General features: G+C 44.2%; 1 protein-coding gene across 2 annotated transcripts; it reads right to left on the bottom strand.

Moving 5' to 3' along the window:
- Positions 1 to 6846: 6846 nt before the first annotated feature.
- On the bottom strand, positions 6847 to 18131 carry LOC120986543 (lysophosphatidic acid receptor 6-like). 2 transcript variants are annotated; one of them, XM_040415173.1, is made up of 2 exons: positions 18086 to 18131; positions 6847 to 9734 (listed from the first exon to the last, which is right to left on the bottom strand). In XM_040415173.1, exon 2 carries the CDS (start codon positions 9669 to 9671, stop codon positions 8745 to 8747), a length of 927 nt encoding a protein of 308 aa, XP_040271107.1. In that variant the 5' UTR covers positions 9672 to 9734; positions 18086 to 18131; the 3' UTR covers positions 6847 to 8744. The 2 variants fall into 2 exon arrangements, with proteins under 2 accessions (XP_040271107.1, XP_040271108.1); XM_040415174.1 differs by lacking the exon at positions 18086 to 18131 and adding an exon at positions 17979 to 18017.
- Positions 18132 to 20821: the final 2690 nt, after the last annotated feature.

Here is a 20821-nt window from a genome sequence, read left to right as displayed (position 1 = left end):
AGTACTGCCGTGATAAGGCATCCGCCCTGATGTTCTTGGAACCGGGTAGGTAGGAGACCACGTAATTAAAACGTGACAAGAACAGAGCCCATCTGGCCTGACGTGGTGTCAATCTCTTGGCCTCAGAAAGGTAGGTCAGATTCTTGTGGTCCGTCAGGATGAGGACCGGAACCACCGAACCCTCGAGCAAGTGCCTCCATTCTTTAAGGGCCTGCACGATGGCCAATAACTCCCTGTCACCAATCTGATAGTTGCACTCCGCGGAAGACAGTTTCCGGGAGTAAAACCCACAAGGAAGCAGAGGACCCTCTGGTGTTCTACGCTGAGACAGACGGGCGCCTACTCCCGTCTCAGACGCGTCCACCTCGAGGACAAAGGGCAACCCAGGGTTGGGATGCGACAGAATCTGAGCCGACACAAAGGCGGACTTTAGAGCCTCAAAAGCTCGGATGGCCTCGAGCGGCCAGACCTGGGAATTACTGCCCTTCCTGGTCAGATCCGTGAGAGGCTTGGCTAGCATGGAAAAGTCCCTGATGAACTTCCGATAATAATTGGCGAAGCCCAAAAAGCGCTGCAGGGAACGAAGACCACTGGGCTGGGGCCACTGTAAGATAGCCGAAACCTTCTCAGGATCCATGGAGAACCCCTCAGCGGAAATGATGTAACCTAAGAAGGTTACCTGGGATCGGTGAAATTCGCATTTCTCAAGCTTACCGAACAGCTTGTTCTCTCGTAACCGTTGCAACACTCGTCTGACATCCAGAATGTGGGCCTCCATGGATTCAGAATATACCAAGATGTCATCCAAATAGACCACCACACACTGCTGCAACAGGTCACGGAAAACATCGTTGATGAATTCCTGAAAGACTGCGGGCGCATTGCACAACCCAAAGGGCATAACCAAGGATTCATAATGACCGGTCCTGGTGTTAAACGCGGTCTTCCACTCATCGCCCGCCTTGATCCTTACCAGGTTATATGCCGCCCTCAGGTCGAGTTTGGTAAAGACCGTGGCCCCTTTAAGGCGATCGAACAGCTCGGAAATCAAGGGTATCGGGTAAGCGTTCTTGATCGTGATACGATTGAGACCCCTGTAATCGATGCAAGGCCTCAACTCACCGCCCTTCTTTTTCACAAAGAAAAATCCAGCCCCTGCCGGGGACGAGGATTTGCGAATGTGTCCGCGTGAAAGCGCCTCCCTCACGTACTCCTCCATGGCCTCATTCTCCGCTACCGACAGTGGATAGACTTTGCCACGAGGAGGAACGGCACCAGATTGTAACTCTATGGCACAATCGTATGGGCGGTGCGGAGGTAGGGCAACCGCGCGCACCTTATCGAATACATCCCGGTACTCCTCGTATTCAGGAGGCAACAGAGAGTCCGAGGAAGTACACAGCAACTTGACAGACCCATGGATGCAACTAGCCCCACACTGCGGTGACCACGAGAGGATTTCGGCCGATCTCCAATCGAAAGTTGGATTATGCTTCCGGAGCCAGGGGTACCCCAAGGCCACCGAGTAGTGTGGAGACGAAATAACCTGGAGGCAGACCGACTCTCTGTGAACGGCACCAATGGCTATCCCCACTGGAAGGGTCTCATGAGTCACGTGTGGCGGCAGAAGGGGTCTGCCGTCTATCGCCTCAAGAGCCAGTGGGGAACCTCGAGCCTGCAGAGGAATGGAATTGGCGGCAGCGAACACATTATCAGTGAACAAACCACCAGCACCAGAGTCCACCAACGCCTGGGTCGTCACCGAGCCCCCGACCCAGGAGAGGACAACAGTGATCAGTGGTTTGTCAACACGGGAAACCGGGGACGAGGAGACTCCACCCAAGATCTGCCCCCGACAGGATCTCAGGTGCGAGCGTTTCCCGGACGGTTCGGACATGCCAACCGAAAATGCCCACCGAGACCACAGTACATGCATCGGCCCTCGCGTCTCCGGAGTACCCTCTCCCCCTCGGACAGGCGAGCAAACCCCAGCTGCATGGGTTCACCCCCAGACAAGTCATCCCCAGGAGGCGTGGGAGGAGAGGGAGGCACGGGTGGGACAGCAAACGTAGGCGCCAATCTGTTAGAAAACCTCCGCAGGCTCTCCTTAAAGGAAGGTCTCTCCCTGAGTCTGGTGTCAATCAAAATCAGGAAAGAAATAAGAGACTCGAGCTCCACTGGTAGGTCCTTAGCTGCAACCTCATCCTTCAAGGCATCCGAGAGACCATGAGAGAAAGCAGCGACCAGAGCCTCATTATTCCAGCCCACCTCTGCTGCCAGGGTACGAAACTCAATGGCGTATTCAGCTACGGATCGTGAACCCTGTCTGATGGACATAAGGAGCTTCGCAGCAGAGGCAGCACGAGCCGGCACATCGAATACCTTCCGAAGAGAAGCAACAAAACCGGAAAACTCGGCAACCACCGGATTGTTGTTCTCCCATAAAGGGCTGGCCCAGGCCAAGGCCTTGTCCGAGAGCAGCGAGATCAAGAAGCCCACCTTTGATCTCTCAGTGGGAAAGGCATGTGGCAGCAACTCGAAATAAATGCCCACCTGGTTAAGGAAACCACGGCACTAAGGTTGGCTCTCCCCCAAAGCGCTGTGGAAGAGGGGCAGAACCGGTCATACCCCGAAACACCGCAGGTGCAACAACAGGTGTCGGGGTAGACTCTGGCGCAACAACCGGAGCGGCAGTAGGAGCGGGCCCAGGAGCGACAACCGACCCATCGGCAACGGGAGCGAAATGAGCCGTGCGTTCAAGCAGGGTTTGCAACGCCACAGCGAACCGACCCAACAGGTGATCCTGCTGATCAAGTCTGGCAACCAGCGTGGGTAGCGAGGATGGCCCTGTACCGTCAGAATTCATGGCTTGGTCCTAATGTCACGGAACCATGAACCAGACGTACAACAAGGGATAAGTGAAAATAAGAAGGCTTTATTGAAAATAAAGCTGTAAAGAAAAAGTCCAAACGGATGGCGAAACCGAAGCAGAGTCTTTGCGAAGCCAGAGGTCAGGAACCAGAAGGGTAGTCAGACGAAGCCAGGATCAGGAACCAGCAGGGTAGTCAGACGAAGCCAGGATCAGGAACCAGCAGGGTAGTCGGACGAAACCAGGATCAGGAACCAGCAGGGTAGTCGGACGAAACCAGGATCAGGAACCAGAAGCAGCAGCAGTCTAGAAGCATGTGAACACAGGAGGACCCAGCAAGGAACTGAAGCCACAGACCTCCTATATATATGAGCTGGGCATCCAGCTCCTCCCAGTGGGAAGGAGGAGCCGCAGGGTGGGAGGCTACAAGAAACCCAGAAACCAAGATGGCCGCCAGCACATGTCAAACGAAGGAGAACAGCAAGAAGGTAAGACCATGACACAGTATTATAGTAGTTATATTCTTGTACATAGGAGCAGTATTATAGTAGTTATATTCTTGTACATAGGAGCAGTATTATAGTAGTTATACTCTTGTACATAGGAGCAGTATTATAGTAGTTATATTCTTGTACATAGGAGCAGTATTATAGTAGTTATATTCTTGTACATAGGAGGCAGTATTATAGTAGTTATATTCTTGTACATAGGAGGCAGTATTATAGTAGTTATATTCTTGTATATAGGAGCAGTATTATAGTAGTTATATTCTTGTACATAGGAGGAGTATTATAGTAGATATATTCTTGTACATAGGAGCAGTATTATAGTAGTTATATTCTTGTACATAGGAGCAGTATTATAGTAGTTATATTCTTGTACATAGGAGCAGTAATATAGTCGTTATATTATTGTACATAGGAGCAGTATTATAGTAGTTATATTCTGGTACATAGGTGCAGTATTATAGTAGTTATATTCTTGTACATAGGAGCAGTAATATAGTCGTTATATTATTGTACATAGGAGCAGTATTATAGTAGTTATAGTCTTGTACATAGGAGCAGTATTATAGTAGTTATATTCTGGTACATATGAGCAGTATTATAGTAGTTATATTCTTGTACATAGGAGGCAGTATTATAGTAGTTATATTCTTGTACATAGGAGGCAGTATTATAGGAGTTATATTCTTGTACATAGGGGCAGTATTATAGTAGTAATATTCTTGTATATAGGAGTAGTATTATAGTATTTATATTATTTTTCATAGGGAAGTATTATGGTAGTTTTATTTTAATGCGTGGTGGTAGTCTAATAGTAGTGATATTCTTGTTCATTTTTTCGTGTAAATATGCCGGCAATCATCTGACAAACAAATGTACCTTTGTCAAGTGATCACATCTTTTATGTGGCACTAATAATGAAACTGTTTGGGGATGAATAATCACATAGTAACATTGACTGCTGCATGTTTTCAGCTGGTAGACTTAGGGTACTTTCACACATGCGGCAGAGTGATCCGGCAATCTGCATGCAAAAGGAAAGCATTTGTAGACGGATCAGGATGCGGATCCGTCTCACAAATGCATTGCAAGAACGGATCCGTCTGTCCATTTTTCATACAGACAAACGGATCCGTTTAAAGAAAAAATCACATTTTTAAAGGTCTGCGCATGCAAATCCAGCATTGCGGTATTTTTATTGCCGTATCTGGCACTAATACATTCCTATGGAAAAAAAAAATGCCGGATCCGGCATTCAGGCAAGTGTTCCGAATTTTTTGACGGAGATAAAACCGAAGCTTGCTGTGGTATTATCTCCGTCTTGAACAGTCATGAACTGAGGACATCCTGAACGGATTGCTCTCCATTCAGAATACATGGGGATAAAACTACGGTAATCAGTTCTTTTCCGGTATTGAGCCCCTAGGACGGAACTCAGTGCCGGAAAAGAAAAACGCTAGTGTGAACGTATTCTTAGCCATCAGTAGATCATTTGAGCTTTTGTAGAGTGCAGGCACCACAAATGGGTTAGTATGAGAGCAGAGACAGCTTATATTCTGCGTGAACACCATTCTCACAAAGCCACTCACATGTAGATGACATGAACCATGACTTCCAGACATACATTTTGTTTCTGTTTGTGCAGCACAGAAATATATTGAGGGTAGTTAAAGGGGGAAAAAAATAAAACCAAGTTTTAAAGTTTGTATACTACCAGTGGTGTACACAGATGGACAAACTAATTTGTCACAAGGACAATGGCATCCAGAAGTTCAAATTACCTTTACAATACATGAGAAAACTGTCTGCAGCCACCACTAGGGGGAGCTAAGTGCATATGTAAAAATCTCTCTCTTATGATCTCCACCTAGTGGTGGCTAAAGGAAAATAAGTGGATTTATATTGGGAAGTTGAAGAAGGAGATAAATTGGTTTTCTGGTACATAGATCCTCAGGGTAGGTCATCGATATCAGATGAGTGGGGGTCTGACAGCCCACACCCCCAAGGATCAGCAGTTTTGTGCAGCTGCCTGTACCAGATACTGTAAAGTGGCTGGAGCTGAAAGCACAGGTTTCTGTCCAGTGTGTACAGGCCGTGGGAGCTGAACTGCAGTACGCCAGAGCCGTAAACAACGTGGACGGAGTCTTTAGCCCACTGTATGATTTCTGGCTCCAGTGGCTGTCCAAAACAAGTGATTGGTGGGGTCGTGGAGTGTCTGACCCCCACCATTTGATATTAATGATCTATCTTGAGGATAGGCCATCAATATATAAGTAACCCTTATAAGCACAGTGGCCCCATAGCAGTGAAGGGATCTGCCTTCATGGTAGGTATGACACGGTATATTATAATACTAAGCACAAATAAAAAATAATGTGGACGATGGGTGAATAAATACAATCAGTGCACTGAAGTCCTGCCTCCTCTTGCTTTTACTGGTGGGATTCTGGAGCTGGATCTCCTGGGAGGCTTGCCCCCGTGTACCTTTCTTTCATCTCTGTGCTGATTCACCTTTAATTTTTGTATTAGATAGATAGATAGATACACATCTGACGGTGAAGAACATATTGGATCTCATCAGCTCTTTCACATGCAAAAAGAACTTTAGTTATCAAACATACAATAATTTGCAGTCATTTGCATTCACAACATGTATAATATGCTAAAAGTGCAATTCCACAAACTACAGCTCGGCATTTTATTTTTATCTTACTTAGGAGAGACCATCAATGTATGATCCATGGTGGACCTCCCACAGTCAGAAGACTAAACCACTCACTTGCCCCTAAAGGTGGTGTTCAAATAGTAAATCCCTGTGTCATGTTCTGCCTCTGAGGACCTCACACTTGGTTTAACATAGTATATTGGGTTTCCTTTAATGCTCAACGTTTGCAAAAAATGATTGAGGGCAGGACGTTGTATGGGTTGAATACTTGTCTTACGGTGGATTCTAAGGTACAGGAATAAATGAGATTAAACAATGGCTAAGTGAATAAAAAGTTTACTTAACAGTGCTGAAAGACATATACATTCACATACAGCATAAAGTAAGCATAAAGTACAGAAACAATCTCTTAAGGCCTCGTGCACACGACCGTTGTTCTGGTCCGCATCCGAGCCGCAGTTTTTGCGGCTGGGGTGCGGGCCCATTCACTTCAATGGGGCCGCAAAAGATGCGGACAGCTCTCCGCGTGCTGTCCGCATCCGTTACTCCGTTCCATGGCCCCGCTAAAAAAAATATAACATGTCCTATTCTTGTCCGCGCTTTGCGGACAAGAATAGGCATTTTATATTAAAGGCTGTCCGCAATTTGCGGAACGCGCACGGACGCCATCCGTGTTTTGCGGTACCGCGATCTGGTAACTATAGAAGGGTCCTGTATCTGCTCATTACACTGCCAAATAATAATTAACGAAAGAACCACTAAAATGAAACCTTACAACTCAATAACATAAAAATATATTACTCTATCAGCCACCAAAATTGTGTGAACCTAGCGTCCCTTTAAGGATATTCTCGATATGCCTCCCCTGGTCAGATGTGAACTCTGGGCCCTAGTTCTAGAATCAAACAATAGTATTGAATAGTCCTCCATGCTGCTCCGGCAATCTTTAGAGGTTGCTACTGCTGGAACCCCCACTGATCAGAACAACATGGATTTCCAAATACAGTGGGACTTCCGTGGTACTGACAGAGATAGTTGTGCTATCCCATAGAAGTAAATAGAGCAGTAGTTAAGTAAGTGCCCTTCCACCACATTCACATAGTGGACTCCCGTTCTTGTGGGAGCCCCAGCAGTCAGGCCCCTAATCATTATACATTTATCACCAAGACCTTTAAAGGTCTTCCTTTAAAATCAGCCCCAGTGTGAGCACTTTTATTTGGATACTATATAGCACTGTCATTGCATGGTGCTATTATTACGGTTTTATAAGTCTATATTAAATTGCTACAGTGCTAGTTGTACATTAGTTTGGGACTAATTATTCAATATTTACTACCTATGTTTGTTCACCTAGAAATTGAAGGCATTCCAGGGGTCTCTACTAATTTTCATCTGCCCCTGGTGGAACCCAAACAGAACAGGTGGTCATCAACACAAGACTTAAATAGGTTTCACAGGATTTATTATTGATGACCTATCCTTATGTTAGGCCATCAATGGCAGATTGGTGTGGGCTCAGCTCTTGGCAGCTGCGATCTATAGCCTAAGCATTTTAGGCACTGTCCCATTCACGCCAATGGGACAAAACTGCAATACCCAGCATGGCCACTACTTTGCCTGTTATGTTGAGAGTATGGAGCACTATAAACAGTGAAGAGGCTACAGAACTTATCGGAGCCATGGCCCCTTTAAATAGCTGATCTGGAGATGGGGCGGCTGCCAAGAGTTAGGAGCCTACCTATCTATGAATAGTTCATCAATACAAAAATCCAGGAAACCACTTTAGTAGAGTTGGACATGGAGAAGTTTCCTGTGTTGAACATTGTAGCCTCACACTGAATGAACCCATGGAGTTATTTACATGATAAACGACTTCTTCAGTTTGTCCCAATATCAGTCCAGATTAGACAAGTAAATATATAGCATTATGTAAAGCAAAATATGAGATGACTTGGATGATCATAGATGTTCCTCATCCATTCGTGATTGTGAAAGAGCAGGAAAATGCATGGTATCATGCCAAGAACTCCTCGTCATCCACTGACCATTGGTTTATCATATTCACGTTTCTATATATAGAATGACTTTCTCAGGTAAATATGACCTAAATTTTATTTTGAGGTACTAAACCATCCATATGAATGTTATGGAGCAGGCGGCTGGGGAACATTGGACAGTTTTTTGAATGAGCCAAGGCTGGAGATTAACATACCTGAAAGGTTGGAGATGACCATAGATCCTGGTAAATCATAAAAGCAACAGCAACAATAACCTCATAGTTTGAAAAATATTTTTGAACAGTTTTATATTTAGTAAGTTTCTTCTATTAACTGTATATCCGTCATGTTCTGAGTAATGAGAGATCTACAGCCGAAACTTGATCAGTCAGCCAGTTTACTCACACTTCATATTTGGTAGACGGCTCTGGAGTCAACAACACTGAGTAATTAGTTAATAACCACACTTTTCATATGATAACTTCCTACCATTATCCTCAAGCTTTCCATCTTACTTGGCTATGGATTGATAAGAAACTTTTATATTAAAACATGATCTTGCATTTAGGTCAAAAGTGAGGTCAAGTCTGGAGATAAAACCTTGGTCAACCCCATGTCAATTCTAGCTCATGTTACTTCCAGGTTACATGCTTGACCTACCAACAATTAGAAGTTTAGATGGCATGATATAGTTCTTTTATGACCTCCTAAGAGGAAATAATGGGTCTATTTTTCTCTGACGATTGTTCAGACAGCTCCAAAAATCTCTTTCCTGCTTTGATCTCCTCTCGAACCACATTTCTAATAGTTTCGGTGGTGAAGTAGTAGGTAAAGGGGTCAAGCACAGTGTTACAGCAGGCTGTCAATAGAGTGATTCTGTAGGCCTCTTCCAGAATACAGTTTTCCATGAACTGATAAAGAAGCAATACCATATGATATGGAAGGAAGCAAAGAAGAAAGATAGTTACATTGGTGGCCAACATACGGATCACTTTCACCTTGTTGATTAGTCCTTCTTGAACAACTTGACTTTTCTTCATGGACCTCAACATTGCCGTTGAGCTTATGACTAGGACTCCAAGAGGAATTAAAAAGCCTATGCCAATAGCACCTATTGTGGGTCCTGTTGCAGCAACAATTTGAGGACGACCATAAAAACAAGAACTATTTGTTTGAGGGTTCTCAGAAACATTGTATATTACAACACAGGATGTTATATTGAGAAACCATACACCAACACAGATCCAAGAGGCCTTTTGACGGAAGCGCCGAGATTGAAGAGGGAAGCAAACAGCCAGATACCGGTCAAAACTAATGCAGGTCAATAAGAAAATACTGCCATACATGTTGAGAAGGAGAAATGACCCGGTGATGTCACATATCCAGTTCTGTACACTTGTTTGTGAAGGTGATACCACGTAGAAGTAGATTTTCAGTGGAATGGAGGAGACCAGGAGCAGATCAGCCAAGGCGAGGTTCTTCATGTAGACAATAGTGGGCGACCGTAGCTTATTCACACAAAAAAACAAGAAGATGGCAATACTGTTCATGATAAACCCTATAGGTAATATTATAGAGTACGCAGTCAGGTACAGGACAGGGCTGACCAGCTTGCAGCTATTGTTGGTGGTCATTTGTGGTGACCTTGATGACCTTCACCCCCAGAATAAGATGATTTCCTCCTTTTTGAAACAAACCTGGTATAAAAATGAAATAGAAAAATTATACTCCCTAGTTTGTGTTTCTATATATGTCTAAAAGGGATTTCCAAATATTAATTTTGATTGCAGGGGTCTTGGGGGCCCTGATAATCAGCGATGGGGTGCACCACATCCTCTGCTTACATGGGCAATTGTACCTTCACTATGCTGAGGGGACCGCCACCATTTTATTTTTGGGGATCTCCTGAGACAGTTTCCATGGGTTGTGTCACGGCTGGGGATGGGGAAAACCCTCAGCCGTGCGATGATCAAAGATGGTGTTCGCTGCTCGACCAGGAGGACAGATTTAGGGAGCAGGTCACCTCCTAATCGCATCCCTAATCTGACCCTGACTCCTAGCTGCATGAGCTGACCTTGATGGTAGGAGGGCTCATGCTCCGGATCCTTGTAGTCCCTGCTAGCCCTCAGGACGGCCCTAAACTAGGAGCAGGGTAAGACGACCTGTTCCTTCTGGACACGGAGGAACAGGAGTCTCACTGACCAAGCTGCAGGGAAAAGGGGACCACAAACAGTCCTATGGATATGGCAGGTGAACTGAACTAGTTCCACCTACCTGCCACAGCCTTGCTGACTGGATCCCTGTGCTGGCAAGCTGATGTCCACACAACATTCAATGAACCCAGCAAACACACATCCACACACAGGAACCCAGATCCATAGCTGCACCAAATAACAAAAGGAAAATATCAACAGAACATCACATAGACATAAACTTATGACCACAAGGGTGGCCCTCACTGGCAGATGTTATATGTGACCAGGAGAGTACCTCCAGCTTACTACAAGGCTGGAGTACCCCTCAGACATCAGGTCTTAACTGAGGCTTTATAGGCCCAAGTAGTCACACCCACACAGACACACCCAGTGTACAGACACACAGGGAAGGAAGTTAACCCTTCCAACACCAGGGAGTGTAGTGGAACCACATAAAGGGGAATACACACAAACTCTCACTGCAGCTGTTACCGTTGACAACGACATGCGTGGCAAACGTGTCCTGGGAGCCGGCCAAAAGGCTGAGACACTGCCACCACATGTACAAACACCAAACGTTGCCACGGGCAGCCACAGACGAAGGGAAAATGTCAGAGTGCATACAAAACATAAAACACAGTGCACACCAGACATTCAGAAGACACACCTAACAGACAGGTTGCCAGGTGCAACCGCATGCACATTGCAGCAAGCTGCCTAGCATCAGCTCAGGCTGCTATACTGCGACAATACAAAACAACTTGTTACCCGCGGCCCTCACCTGTGGTTGAACACCCAAACCAAACCGCAGGCAACAGCATGCGGTTTAGAGTCACGACCATGACCATGGCCGTGACAGGTTGATAGCCACTGACTCATTTTACTAGCTGGTTAGAGGAGATGTAAAAAACCAGTTAACCATATGATCTTGAAACAAACACCTTAGCACCATCAGTGTGGACAACAGCATTTCTTATGTGGTCATTTAAATAAGCTTAGTGTTTCATTATCTGTCTTTTACAGCATAAACATCATTCTTTACTTTTAGACGTCAATATCAGGGAGAAAGTTTTATTATAAAAAGCTAAAAATGCAGGTATGTTCAGCTGTTAGTCCAATCCTCAAGTCCTCAACGTTGAGGACAGGGCCGGACTGGCCATAGGGCAGACCGGGCATTTGCCCGGTGGGCCGGGTCGGGCCGCCTCAGGGCTCGAGTCGAGGGGGAACGGGTGGGAACGGCGTTCCTGCACTTTTTTCATGGCAGGAACGCCGTTCCCAAAGTTTCAGGGCAAAAGGACTAGGAAGGAAGCGGTGAATGCTTTGTACTCACCGCTTCCTGGTCCTCGGGTGTCGGCTCTGCAGGCTGCGCAGTGCGCACAGGAGTGAGTCGCTCTGTGACGTCACGCTGTGCGCAGCCTTCACAGCACAGCCGACAGCAGGAGAAGAGGTGCGTCTGCGTCCAAGAGCAGGAGAGGTAAGTGTTGTTTTTTTTCCCATATATTATGGGCAGTGGGCTGATGAGAGGCACAGGGGAGCTGATGAGAGGCACAGGGGGGCTGATGAGAGGCGCTGTGGGGCTGCTGAGAGGCGCGGGGGGGTTGATGAGAGGCGCTGGGGGGCTGATGAGAGGCGCTGGGGGGCTAATGAGAGGCGCTGGGGGGCTGATGAGAGGCGCAGGGGGGCTGATGAGAGGCGCAGGGGGGCTGATGAGAGGCGCTATGGGGCTGATGAGAGGCGCGGGGGGCTGATGAGAGGCGCTGGGGGGCTGATGAGAGGCGCTGGGGGGCTGATGAGAGGCGATGTGGGGCTGATGAGAGGCACAGGGGGGCTGATGAGAGGCACTGGGGGGCTGATGAGAGGCACTGGGGGGCTGATGAGAGGCGCTGGGGGGCTGATGAGAGGCACTGGGGGGCTGATGAGAGGCACAGGGGGCTGATGGAGAGGCACTGGGGGCTGCTATGAGGCTACTGGGGGCTGCTATGAGGCATGGGGCTATTATCTGAGGTCTGATTGGGGGTCATTCATATTGGGGTCTGATCTGAGGTCTTATTGGGGTCTTATTAACATTGGGGATCTTATTGGGGCTGTTAGCTGAGGTCTGATTAACATTGGGGGTCTGATTGGTGGTCTGATCTGAGGTGTAATGAAAAATATTTTTTTCTTATTGTTCCCCTCTAAAACCTAGGTGCGTCTTATGGGCCGGTGCGTCTAATAGGGCAAAAAATACAGTACTTGCTTGCTCCAGCCGACCTCCCCTGCCCTTTGCGAACGCCGCGCGCTGTGACATCACGCGGAGGCACTTGGGTGAGTTCCTGTACAGGGTGTGGAGGATGGGGAGGTTGAGATCCACTGAGGATATTATAAGACTTTTCTGTAGCTTCCTATATTGTTGCAAGGTCTGTATGTTGGTTGTTGCAAAGCTTGTGTGTTGGCTTAAGCCTTCCTATCTTACTGGTGGCTGGCCCTGCCCCTCAATTGTGCTTCCAGTTTTGTCTCCGCCCCTAAACTGCAAGGGGGTGGGGCCTGTTGGGGGTCATGTGATTGGGCTGCTCAGTCAAAAATGCCCGGGCCTATTTTTTGTCCCAGTCCGGCCCTGGTTGAGGATCAGATGGACCTTTTGAACTTTCATTTCACGTCTCTAGCTGCTAGCTGCAATGTTTCCTAGCCCAATACAACAACTGCACCAGGAACACCAGAGAGGTTTGAGACTTTGAGCAATTAGTAAAGGAAGTTGGCACTTTGGGAAAATACAAGACTATACATCTTTGACTAAAGCTCTTCTGAGAGTGGACCTGAGAACATATCAATAGCCCTCAATATCTAAATAACCATGACAAGGAATGACTGTAAGGCCCCTTTCACACGGGCGATTTATTTCTATGGGGCTGTGCACATGAGCGGTGATTTTCACGCATCACTTGTTCGTTGCGTGAAAATCGCAGCATGCTCTATATTGTGCATTTTTCACGCAACGCAGGCCCCATACAAGTGAATGGGGCTGCGTGAAAATCGCAAGCATCCGCAAGCAAGTGCGGATGCGGCGCGATTTTCACGCATGGTTGCTAGGAGACGATCGGGATGGAGACCCGATCATTATTATTTTCCCTTATAACATGGGTTTACTGTAAGGGAAAATAAGTAAATTAGGGATGGAGGGGTTAAAAAAATAAAAAATAAAATCACCTTATCCACTTGTTTGCACAGCCCGGCTCGTCTTCTTTCTTCTTCTTTGAGGACCTGGGAGAAAAGGACCTTTGGTGACGTCACTGCGCTCATGACATGGTCAATCACCATAGTGATGGACCATGTGATGAGCGCAGTGAGGTCACCAAAGGTCCTTTTCCTCCCAGGTCCTCAAAGAAGAGAATGAAGACGAGCCGGGCTTCGCGCAGTGATGTCACCAAAGGTCCTTTTCCTCCCAGGTCCTCAAAGAAGAAGAATTTAAGGTGAGCCGGGCTTCGCGAACAAGTGGATGAGATGATTTTAATTTTAACCACTTTCCGTCCGCCCATAGGATATAAACGTCCTATGGGTGGTTCTCTATTTCTGAACGCACGTTTTAAAACGTCCGTTCAGAAACAGCAGCTGCATGCTAATCGTGCAGCTGCTGATCGGGTTGCCCGCTGTCAGTGACAGCAGGGCAACCCTAAGAGAAGGCAGGGACAGTTCCCAGGTGTCCCTGCCTTCTGGATCGCTGCATACACAGCGCTCACAGAGAACTGTGTATGCAGAGCAGGAAGCGCTGTGCACTTCCTGTTCCGGCCCGGCGGTCATGTGATCGCCGTGACCGGAGAGTGCAGGATCTGTGTGACGTCTTTCACAGACCTCGATCAGCCCTGCTCTGAGGCTGTACAGCGCAGAATTATGCTGTACAGCCTCTCTAGGGGTGCATTTCTTCTGTAACTGGGGCTACTATGTCAGCCCCAGTTACAGGAGAAATCAACAGTGGGAAAAAAAAGAAAAAGTGAAGTAAATGTCCCCCAGAGGTCTTGTATGACCTTATGGGGGACGAAAAGTGTAAAAAAAAAAAAAAAAAAAAAAAGGGTTAAAAAAAAAAAAAAAAAAAAAGTTTCACATGTAAAAAAAAAAAAAGTCCCCAAGTAAGGAATAAAAAAAAATTTAAAAAATAGAAAAAATATAATAAAATAGACATATTTGGTATTGCCGCGTCCGTATGCTATTATTGTGTTAAAGTGAAACAAATAAAAAAAAGTATACATATTAGGTATTGCCGCGTCCGTAAAAACCAGCTCTATAAAAATATCACATGAGCTAACCCCTCAGGTGAACACCGTAAAAAAAAAAAAAAAAAAACTGTGTCAAAACAAGCAATTTTTGTCACCTTGCATCACAAAAGGTGCAACACCAAGTGATCAAAAACGCGTATGTCCCACAAAATGGTACCAATAAAACCGTCACCTCATCCCGCAAAAAATGAGCCCCTACATAAGAAAATCTCTCAAAAAATAAAAAAAACTATAGCTCTCAGAACATGGACACATTAAAACATAATTTTTTTGTTTCAAAAATGCGATTATTGTGTAAACTTTAATAAATGAGAAAAAGTATACATATTAGGTATCGCCACGTCCGTAACAATCTTCTCTATAAAAATGTCACTTGACTGAACCCCTCAGGTGAACACTGTAAAAATAAATAAATAGAAACTGTGCTAAAACAACCAATTTTTTGGTCACCTTGCCCCATAAAGTGTTATAATGAATGATCAAAAAATCATATGTACCCAAAAATAGTACTAATAAAACTGGCACCTTATCCCCTAGTTTCCAAAATGGGGTCACTTCTTGGGAGTTTCTACTGTAAGGGTGCATCAGGGGGCTTCAAATGGGACATGGCATCTAAAAACCATGTGGAGTTCCTTTTCTTCTGCGCCCTGCCGTGTGCCCATACAGCAGTTTATGACCACATCTGGGTAATAAATATTGAGTTTTGTTTGGCTGTTAACCATCGATGTGTTAAAGAAAAAAAATCTGCCAAAAAAGTGAAATTTAAAAATTTGATCTCCATTTTCCTTTAATTCTTGTGGAACGCCTAAAGGGTTAACAAAGTTTGTAAAATCAGTTTTGAATACCTTGAGGGGTGTAGTTTCTACAATCGGGTCATTTATGGGGGTATCCACTATGTAGGCCCCACAAAGTGACTTCATACCTGAACTGGTCCTTATAAAGTGGGTTTTGGCAATTTTCTTAAAAATTTGAAGAATTGCTTCTAAACTTCTAAGCCTTCTAACGTCCTAAAAAAATAAAATGACATTTCCAAAATGATGCCAACATAAAGTAGACATATGGGGAATGTTAAGTAATAAATATTTTATGAGGTATCACTTTCTGTTTTAAAAGCAGAGAAATTGAAATTTAGAAAATTGCGAATTTCTCAATTTTTGGGGTAAATTTGGGATTTTTTCATAAATAAAGGTGAAATATATTGACTCAAATTTATGACTATCATGAAGTACAATGTGTCACGAGAAAACAATCTCTGAATGACTTGGATAAATAAAGGCATTCCAAAGTTATTACCACATAAAGTGAGATATGTCAGTTTTGCAAAATTAGGCCTGGTCAGGAAGGGGGCAAATGGCCCAGATGGCAGGTGGTTAAATAATTTTTTTTAACCCATCCATCCCTAATTTACTTAGCATTTTGTATTAAGAATGCTATTATTTTCCCTTATAATAGCTGTGCTGTACATGTTCTCCATGGACAGCACATGTACCCATTCATTTTAATGTGTGTATTCACACATCAGTTTTTTACCACGGTCCGTGGGGCCATGTTTTTAGCATGGAAGCATGCTCTATTTTATCCATCTATGGGTCCGTGAAAATCACAGATGCAACATGGATGCAATAGGTGCTTCAATCGTGTTTCACGGATCATTAGGAAGAGATGCTTTGAAATTTACACTCACCTAAAGAATTATTAGGAACACCATACTAATACGGTGTTGGACCCCCTTTTGCCTTCAGAACTGCCTTAATTCTACGTGGCATTGATTCCACAAGGTGCTGATAGCATTCTTTAGAAATGTTGGCCCATATTGATAGGATAGCATCTTGCAGTTGATGGAGATTTGAGGGATGCACATCCAGGGCACGAAGCTCCCGTTCCACCACATCCCAAAGATGCTCTATTGGGTTGAGATCTGGTGACTGTGGGGGCCATTTTAGTACAGTGAACTCATTGTCATGTTCAAGAATCCAATTTGAAATGATTCAAGCTTTGTGACATGGTGCATTATCCTGCTGGAAGTAGCCATCAGAGGATGGATACATGTTCTTATTCTGTTTACGCCAAATTCGGACTCTACCATTTGAATGTCTCAACAGAAATCGAGACTCATCAGACCAGGCAACATTTTTCCAGTCTTCAACAGTCCAATTTTGGTGAGCTCGTGCAAATTGTAGCCTTCCTATTTGTAGTGGAGATGAGTGGTACCCGGTGGGGTCTTCTGCTGTTGTAGCCCATCCGCCTCAAGGTTGTACGTGTTGTGGCTTCACAAATGCTTTGCTGCATACCTCGGTTGTAACGAGTGGTTATTTCAGTCAACGTTGCTCTTCTATCAGCTTGAATCAGTCGGCCCATTCTCCTCTGACCTCTAGCATCCACAAGGCATTTTTGCCAACAGGACTGCCGCATACTGGATGTTTTTCCCTTTTCACACCATTCTTTGTAAACCCTAGAAATGGTTGTGCGTGAAAATCCCAGTAACTGAGCAGATTGTGAAATACTCAGACCGGCCCGTCTGCCACCAACAACCATGCCACGCTCAAAATTGCTTAAATCACCTTTCTTTCCCATTCTGACATTCAGTTTGGAGTTCAGGAGATTGTCTTGACCAGGACCACCCCCCTAAATGCCTTGAAGCAACTGCCATGTGTTTGGTTGACTAGATAATTGCATTAATGAGAAATAGAACAGGTGTTCTTAATAATTCTTTAGGTGAGTGTATATTTCAGCTGCACAGTGTCCGTAAAACAGGGATGACACACGGACAGCAAAAAACGGACACACGGGTCCTTCACTGGCATCTTCACGGAGGCATCACTGACCGCCTTTTCACAGATTTAAGCATGGACATGGATGTGTAAATGAGGCTTAAAGATGGCTTTTTTTTTCCAGAAGGAGGTGGTATAGCTATGAAACATTTTTGCCTTCTTATGTATCAAAATCAACCTATTACATGAGGTGTCCTCACTTTTTCACATAACTTTAGATTAAGGGGTGTTTCTACAAAGAGCCGAGTGGACCATCTGCAGCTCTAGAGAAGCACTAGGCACTATCTCTCTGCTGGACCCAGATCAACCCTATCAAATAAAACATTATGCACATCAGCCTTGGTCTAACTAACCCATGATCTAAAATCTACCCAACAAAAACCAGACCCTGCCCAGGACAGCTGCTACTGGCCATACATTTATTTATTCATTTTGAGAACCTACAGTTCTGCAAGGTGAGAGAACGGCAACATTTCATCACAACCTTTCAACTCCTCTGTGACACTTGTTTCCTCCATAAGATCTTTCATGTACCTCCTTTGAGGCGCCCACACAGTAATCACTCCACAGCAGAAATCTCACACTTTAGGATGAATTATATTTTCTTCTCAATAAAAATAAATAAAAAATATGCCTAAAACACAGACTAAATATGAAAGTATTAATGTAATACAAAGCGTTCATGGGTGCAGCATGCACAGGGGGCTGAAAGGGCAGCAGGTGCCTACATGGAATGAGGACGGAGCTAGGTCTAGAAGCCACAGGACAACCCCGTATACATCCACAATGACATAACTGTACATTGTCGGCAGCCCACAACACAGGCAGTACTCACCAGCGAGCTCCACGTCTGCCAGTGGAAGGAGCAAATGTAGAAATGTAAATGTCTCAAAGCTTCCTGTGGGTGACTTGTGCAAGAAGTCTGTGACCTCAGCAAACGTCTGCGTGAGCAGACGAGCAATGTCTACGATGATCCCCACAAATTGACCCGAAAGTTTTTTTTACATTTCTTGTTCAACACTTTTTAAGTCTATTTGGATAGTTTTGAAAAGTGCTGACATAACGGGCGAGGAGAAGTCCTAAAATGCGCTAGTGAGGTGACGAGTAAATTCATGCTCTTCTGACACTGGATAGACCTTCCCCACCAAGTGCCTGACACACATGCACACCAGTATTTTGTGTCGTAGAACAGAGATAATAAACACAGTGATGTCATAGTACAAAGATAACACACACAGTGATGTCACAGTACAGAGATAATAAAACAGTGATGTCACAGTACAGAGATAATAAACACGGTGATGTCACAGTACAGAGATAATACACACAGTGGTGTCACAATACAGGGATAATAAACACAGTGATGTCACAATACAGAGATAATAAACACAACAATGTCACAGTACAGGGATAATAAACACAGTGATGTCACAGTACAGGGATAATAAACACGGTGATGTCACAGTACAGAGATAATAAACACAGTGGTGTCACAGTACAGAGATAATAAAACAGTGATGTCACAGTACAGAGATAATAAAACAGTGATGTCACAGTACAGAGATAATAAACACGGTGATGTCACAGTACAGAGATAATAAACACAGTGATGTCACAGTACAGAGATAATAAACACAGTGATGTCACAGTACAGAGATAATAAAACAGTGATGTCACAGTACAGAGATAATAAAACAGTGATGTCACAGTACAGAGATAATAAACACAGAGATGTCACAGTACAGAGATAATAAACACGGTGATGTCACAGTACAGGGATAATAAACACAGTGATGTCACAGTACAGAGATAATAAACACAGTGATGTCACAGTACAGGGATAATAAACACAGTGGTGTCACAGTACAGAGATAATAAACACGGTGATGTCACAGTACAGGGATAATAAACATAGTGATGTCACAATACAGAGATAATACACACAGTGGTGTCACAATACAGGGATAATAAACACAGTGATGTCACAATACAGAGATAATAAACACAACAATGTCACAGTACCGGGATAATAAACACAGTGATGTCACTGTACAGAGATAATAAAACAGTGATGTCACAGTACAGAGATAATAAACACGGTGATGTCACAGTACAGGGATAATAAACACAGTGATGTCACAGTACAGAGATAATAAACACAGTGATGTCACAGTACAGAGATAATAAAACAGTGATGTCACAGTACAGAGATAATAAAACAGTGATGTCACAGTACAGAGATAATAAACACAGTGATGTCACAGTACAGAGATAATAAACATGGTGATGTCACAGTACAGGGATAATAAACACAGTGATGTCACAGTACAGGGATAATAAACACGGTGATGTCACAGTACAGAGATAATAAAACTGTGATGTCACAGTACAGGGATAATAAAACAGTGATGTCACAGTACAGAGATAATAAACACAGTGATGTCACAGTACAGAGATAATAAAACTGTGATGTCACAGTACAGGGATAATAAAACAGTGATGTCACAGTACAGAGATAATAAACACAGTGATGTCACAGTACAGAGATAATAAACACAGTGATGTCACAGTACAGGGATAATAAACACAGTGGTGTCACAGTACAGAGATAATAAAACAGTGATGTCACAGTACAGAGATAATACACACAGTGGTGTCACAGTACAGGGATAATAAACACAGTGATGTCATAATGCAGAGGTAATAAACACAATGATGTCACAGTATGTGGATAATAAACACAGTGATGTCACAATACAGAGGTAATAAACACAACAATGTCACAGTACAGAGATAACACACACAGTGATGTCACAGTACAGAGATAATAAACAAAGTGATGTCACACTCTAGAGAGGAGGCTAGAATAGAAGAAGGGCTCCATTCTAGTTAACACAGCTCTGCCAGAAGTGCTGGTAAACCAGGCACATTGCACTTGAACCCTTACACAATCACAAATACAGTTACACATTGTGTAGGACCTAGGGGTAAATACACATGATAATAAAGGATGCACCAATAAAGATAGTGATGGGGCAAAAAGAGTGGTAATTCCCCCTTACAGGGCATTAAAGATGTCACAGTACAGAGATAATAAACACAGTGATGTCATAGTACAGAGATAATAAACACAGTGATGTCACAGTATAGAGATAATAAACACAGTGATGTCATAGTACAAAGATAACACACACAGTGATGTCATAGTACAAAGATAACACACACAGTGATGTCACAGTACAGAGATAATAAAACAGTGATGTCACAGTACAGAGATAATAAACACGGTGATGTCACAGTACAGGGATAATAAACACAGTGATGTCACAATACAGAGATAATAAACACAACAATGTCACAGTACAGGGATAATAAACACAGTGATGTCACAGTACAGAGATAATAAACACAGTGATGTCACAGTACAGGGATAATAAACACGGTGATGTCACAGTACAGAGATAATAAACACAGTGGTGTCACAGTACAGAGATAATAAAACAGTGATGTCACAGTACAGAGATAATAAAACAGTGATGTCACAGTACAGAGATAATAAACACAGTGATGT

Source organism: Bufo bufo, chromosome 1 (genome assembly GCF_905171765.1).
Source record: "Bufo bufo chromosome 1, aBufBuf1.1, whole genome shotgun sequence".
Classification (NCBI taxonomy): domain Eukaryota; kingdom Metazoa; phylum Chordata; class Amphibia; order Anura; family Bufonidae; genus Bufo; species Bufo bufo.
Note: the sequence above shows the minus strand (reverse complement) of the source record. Positions and strands in the feature narration are given on the sequence as shown.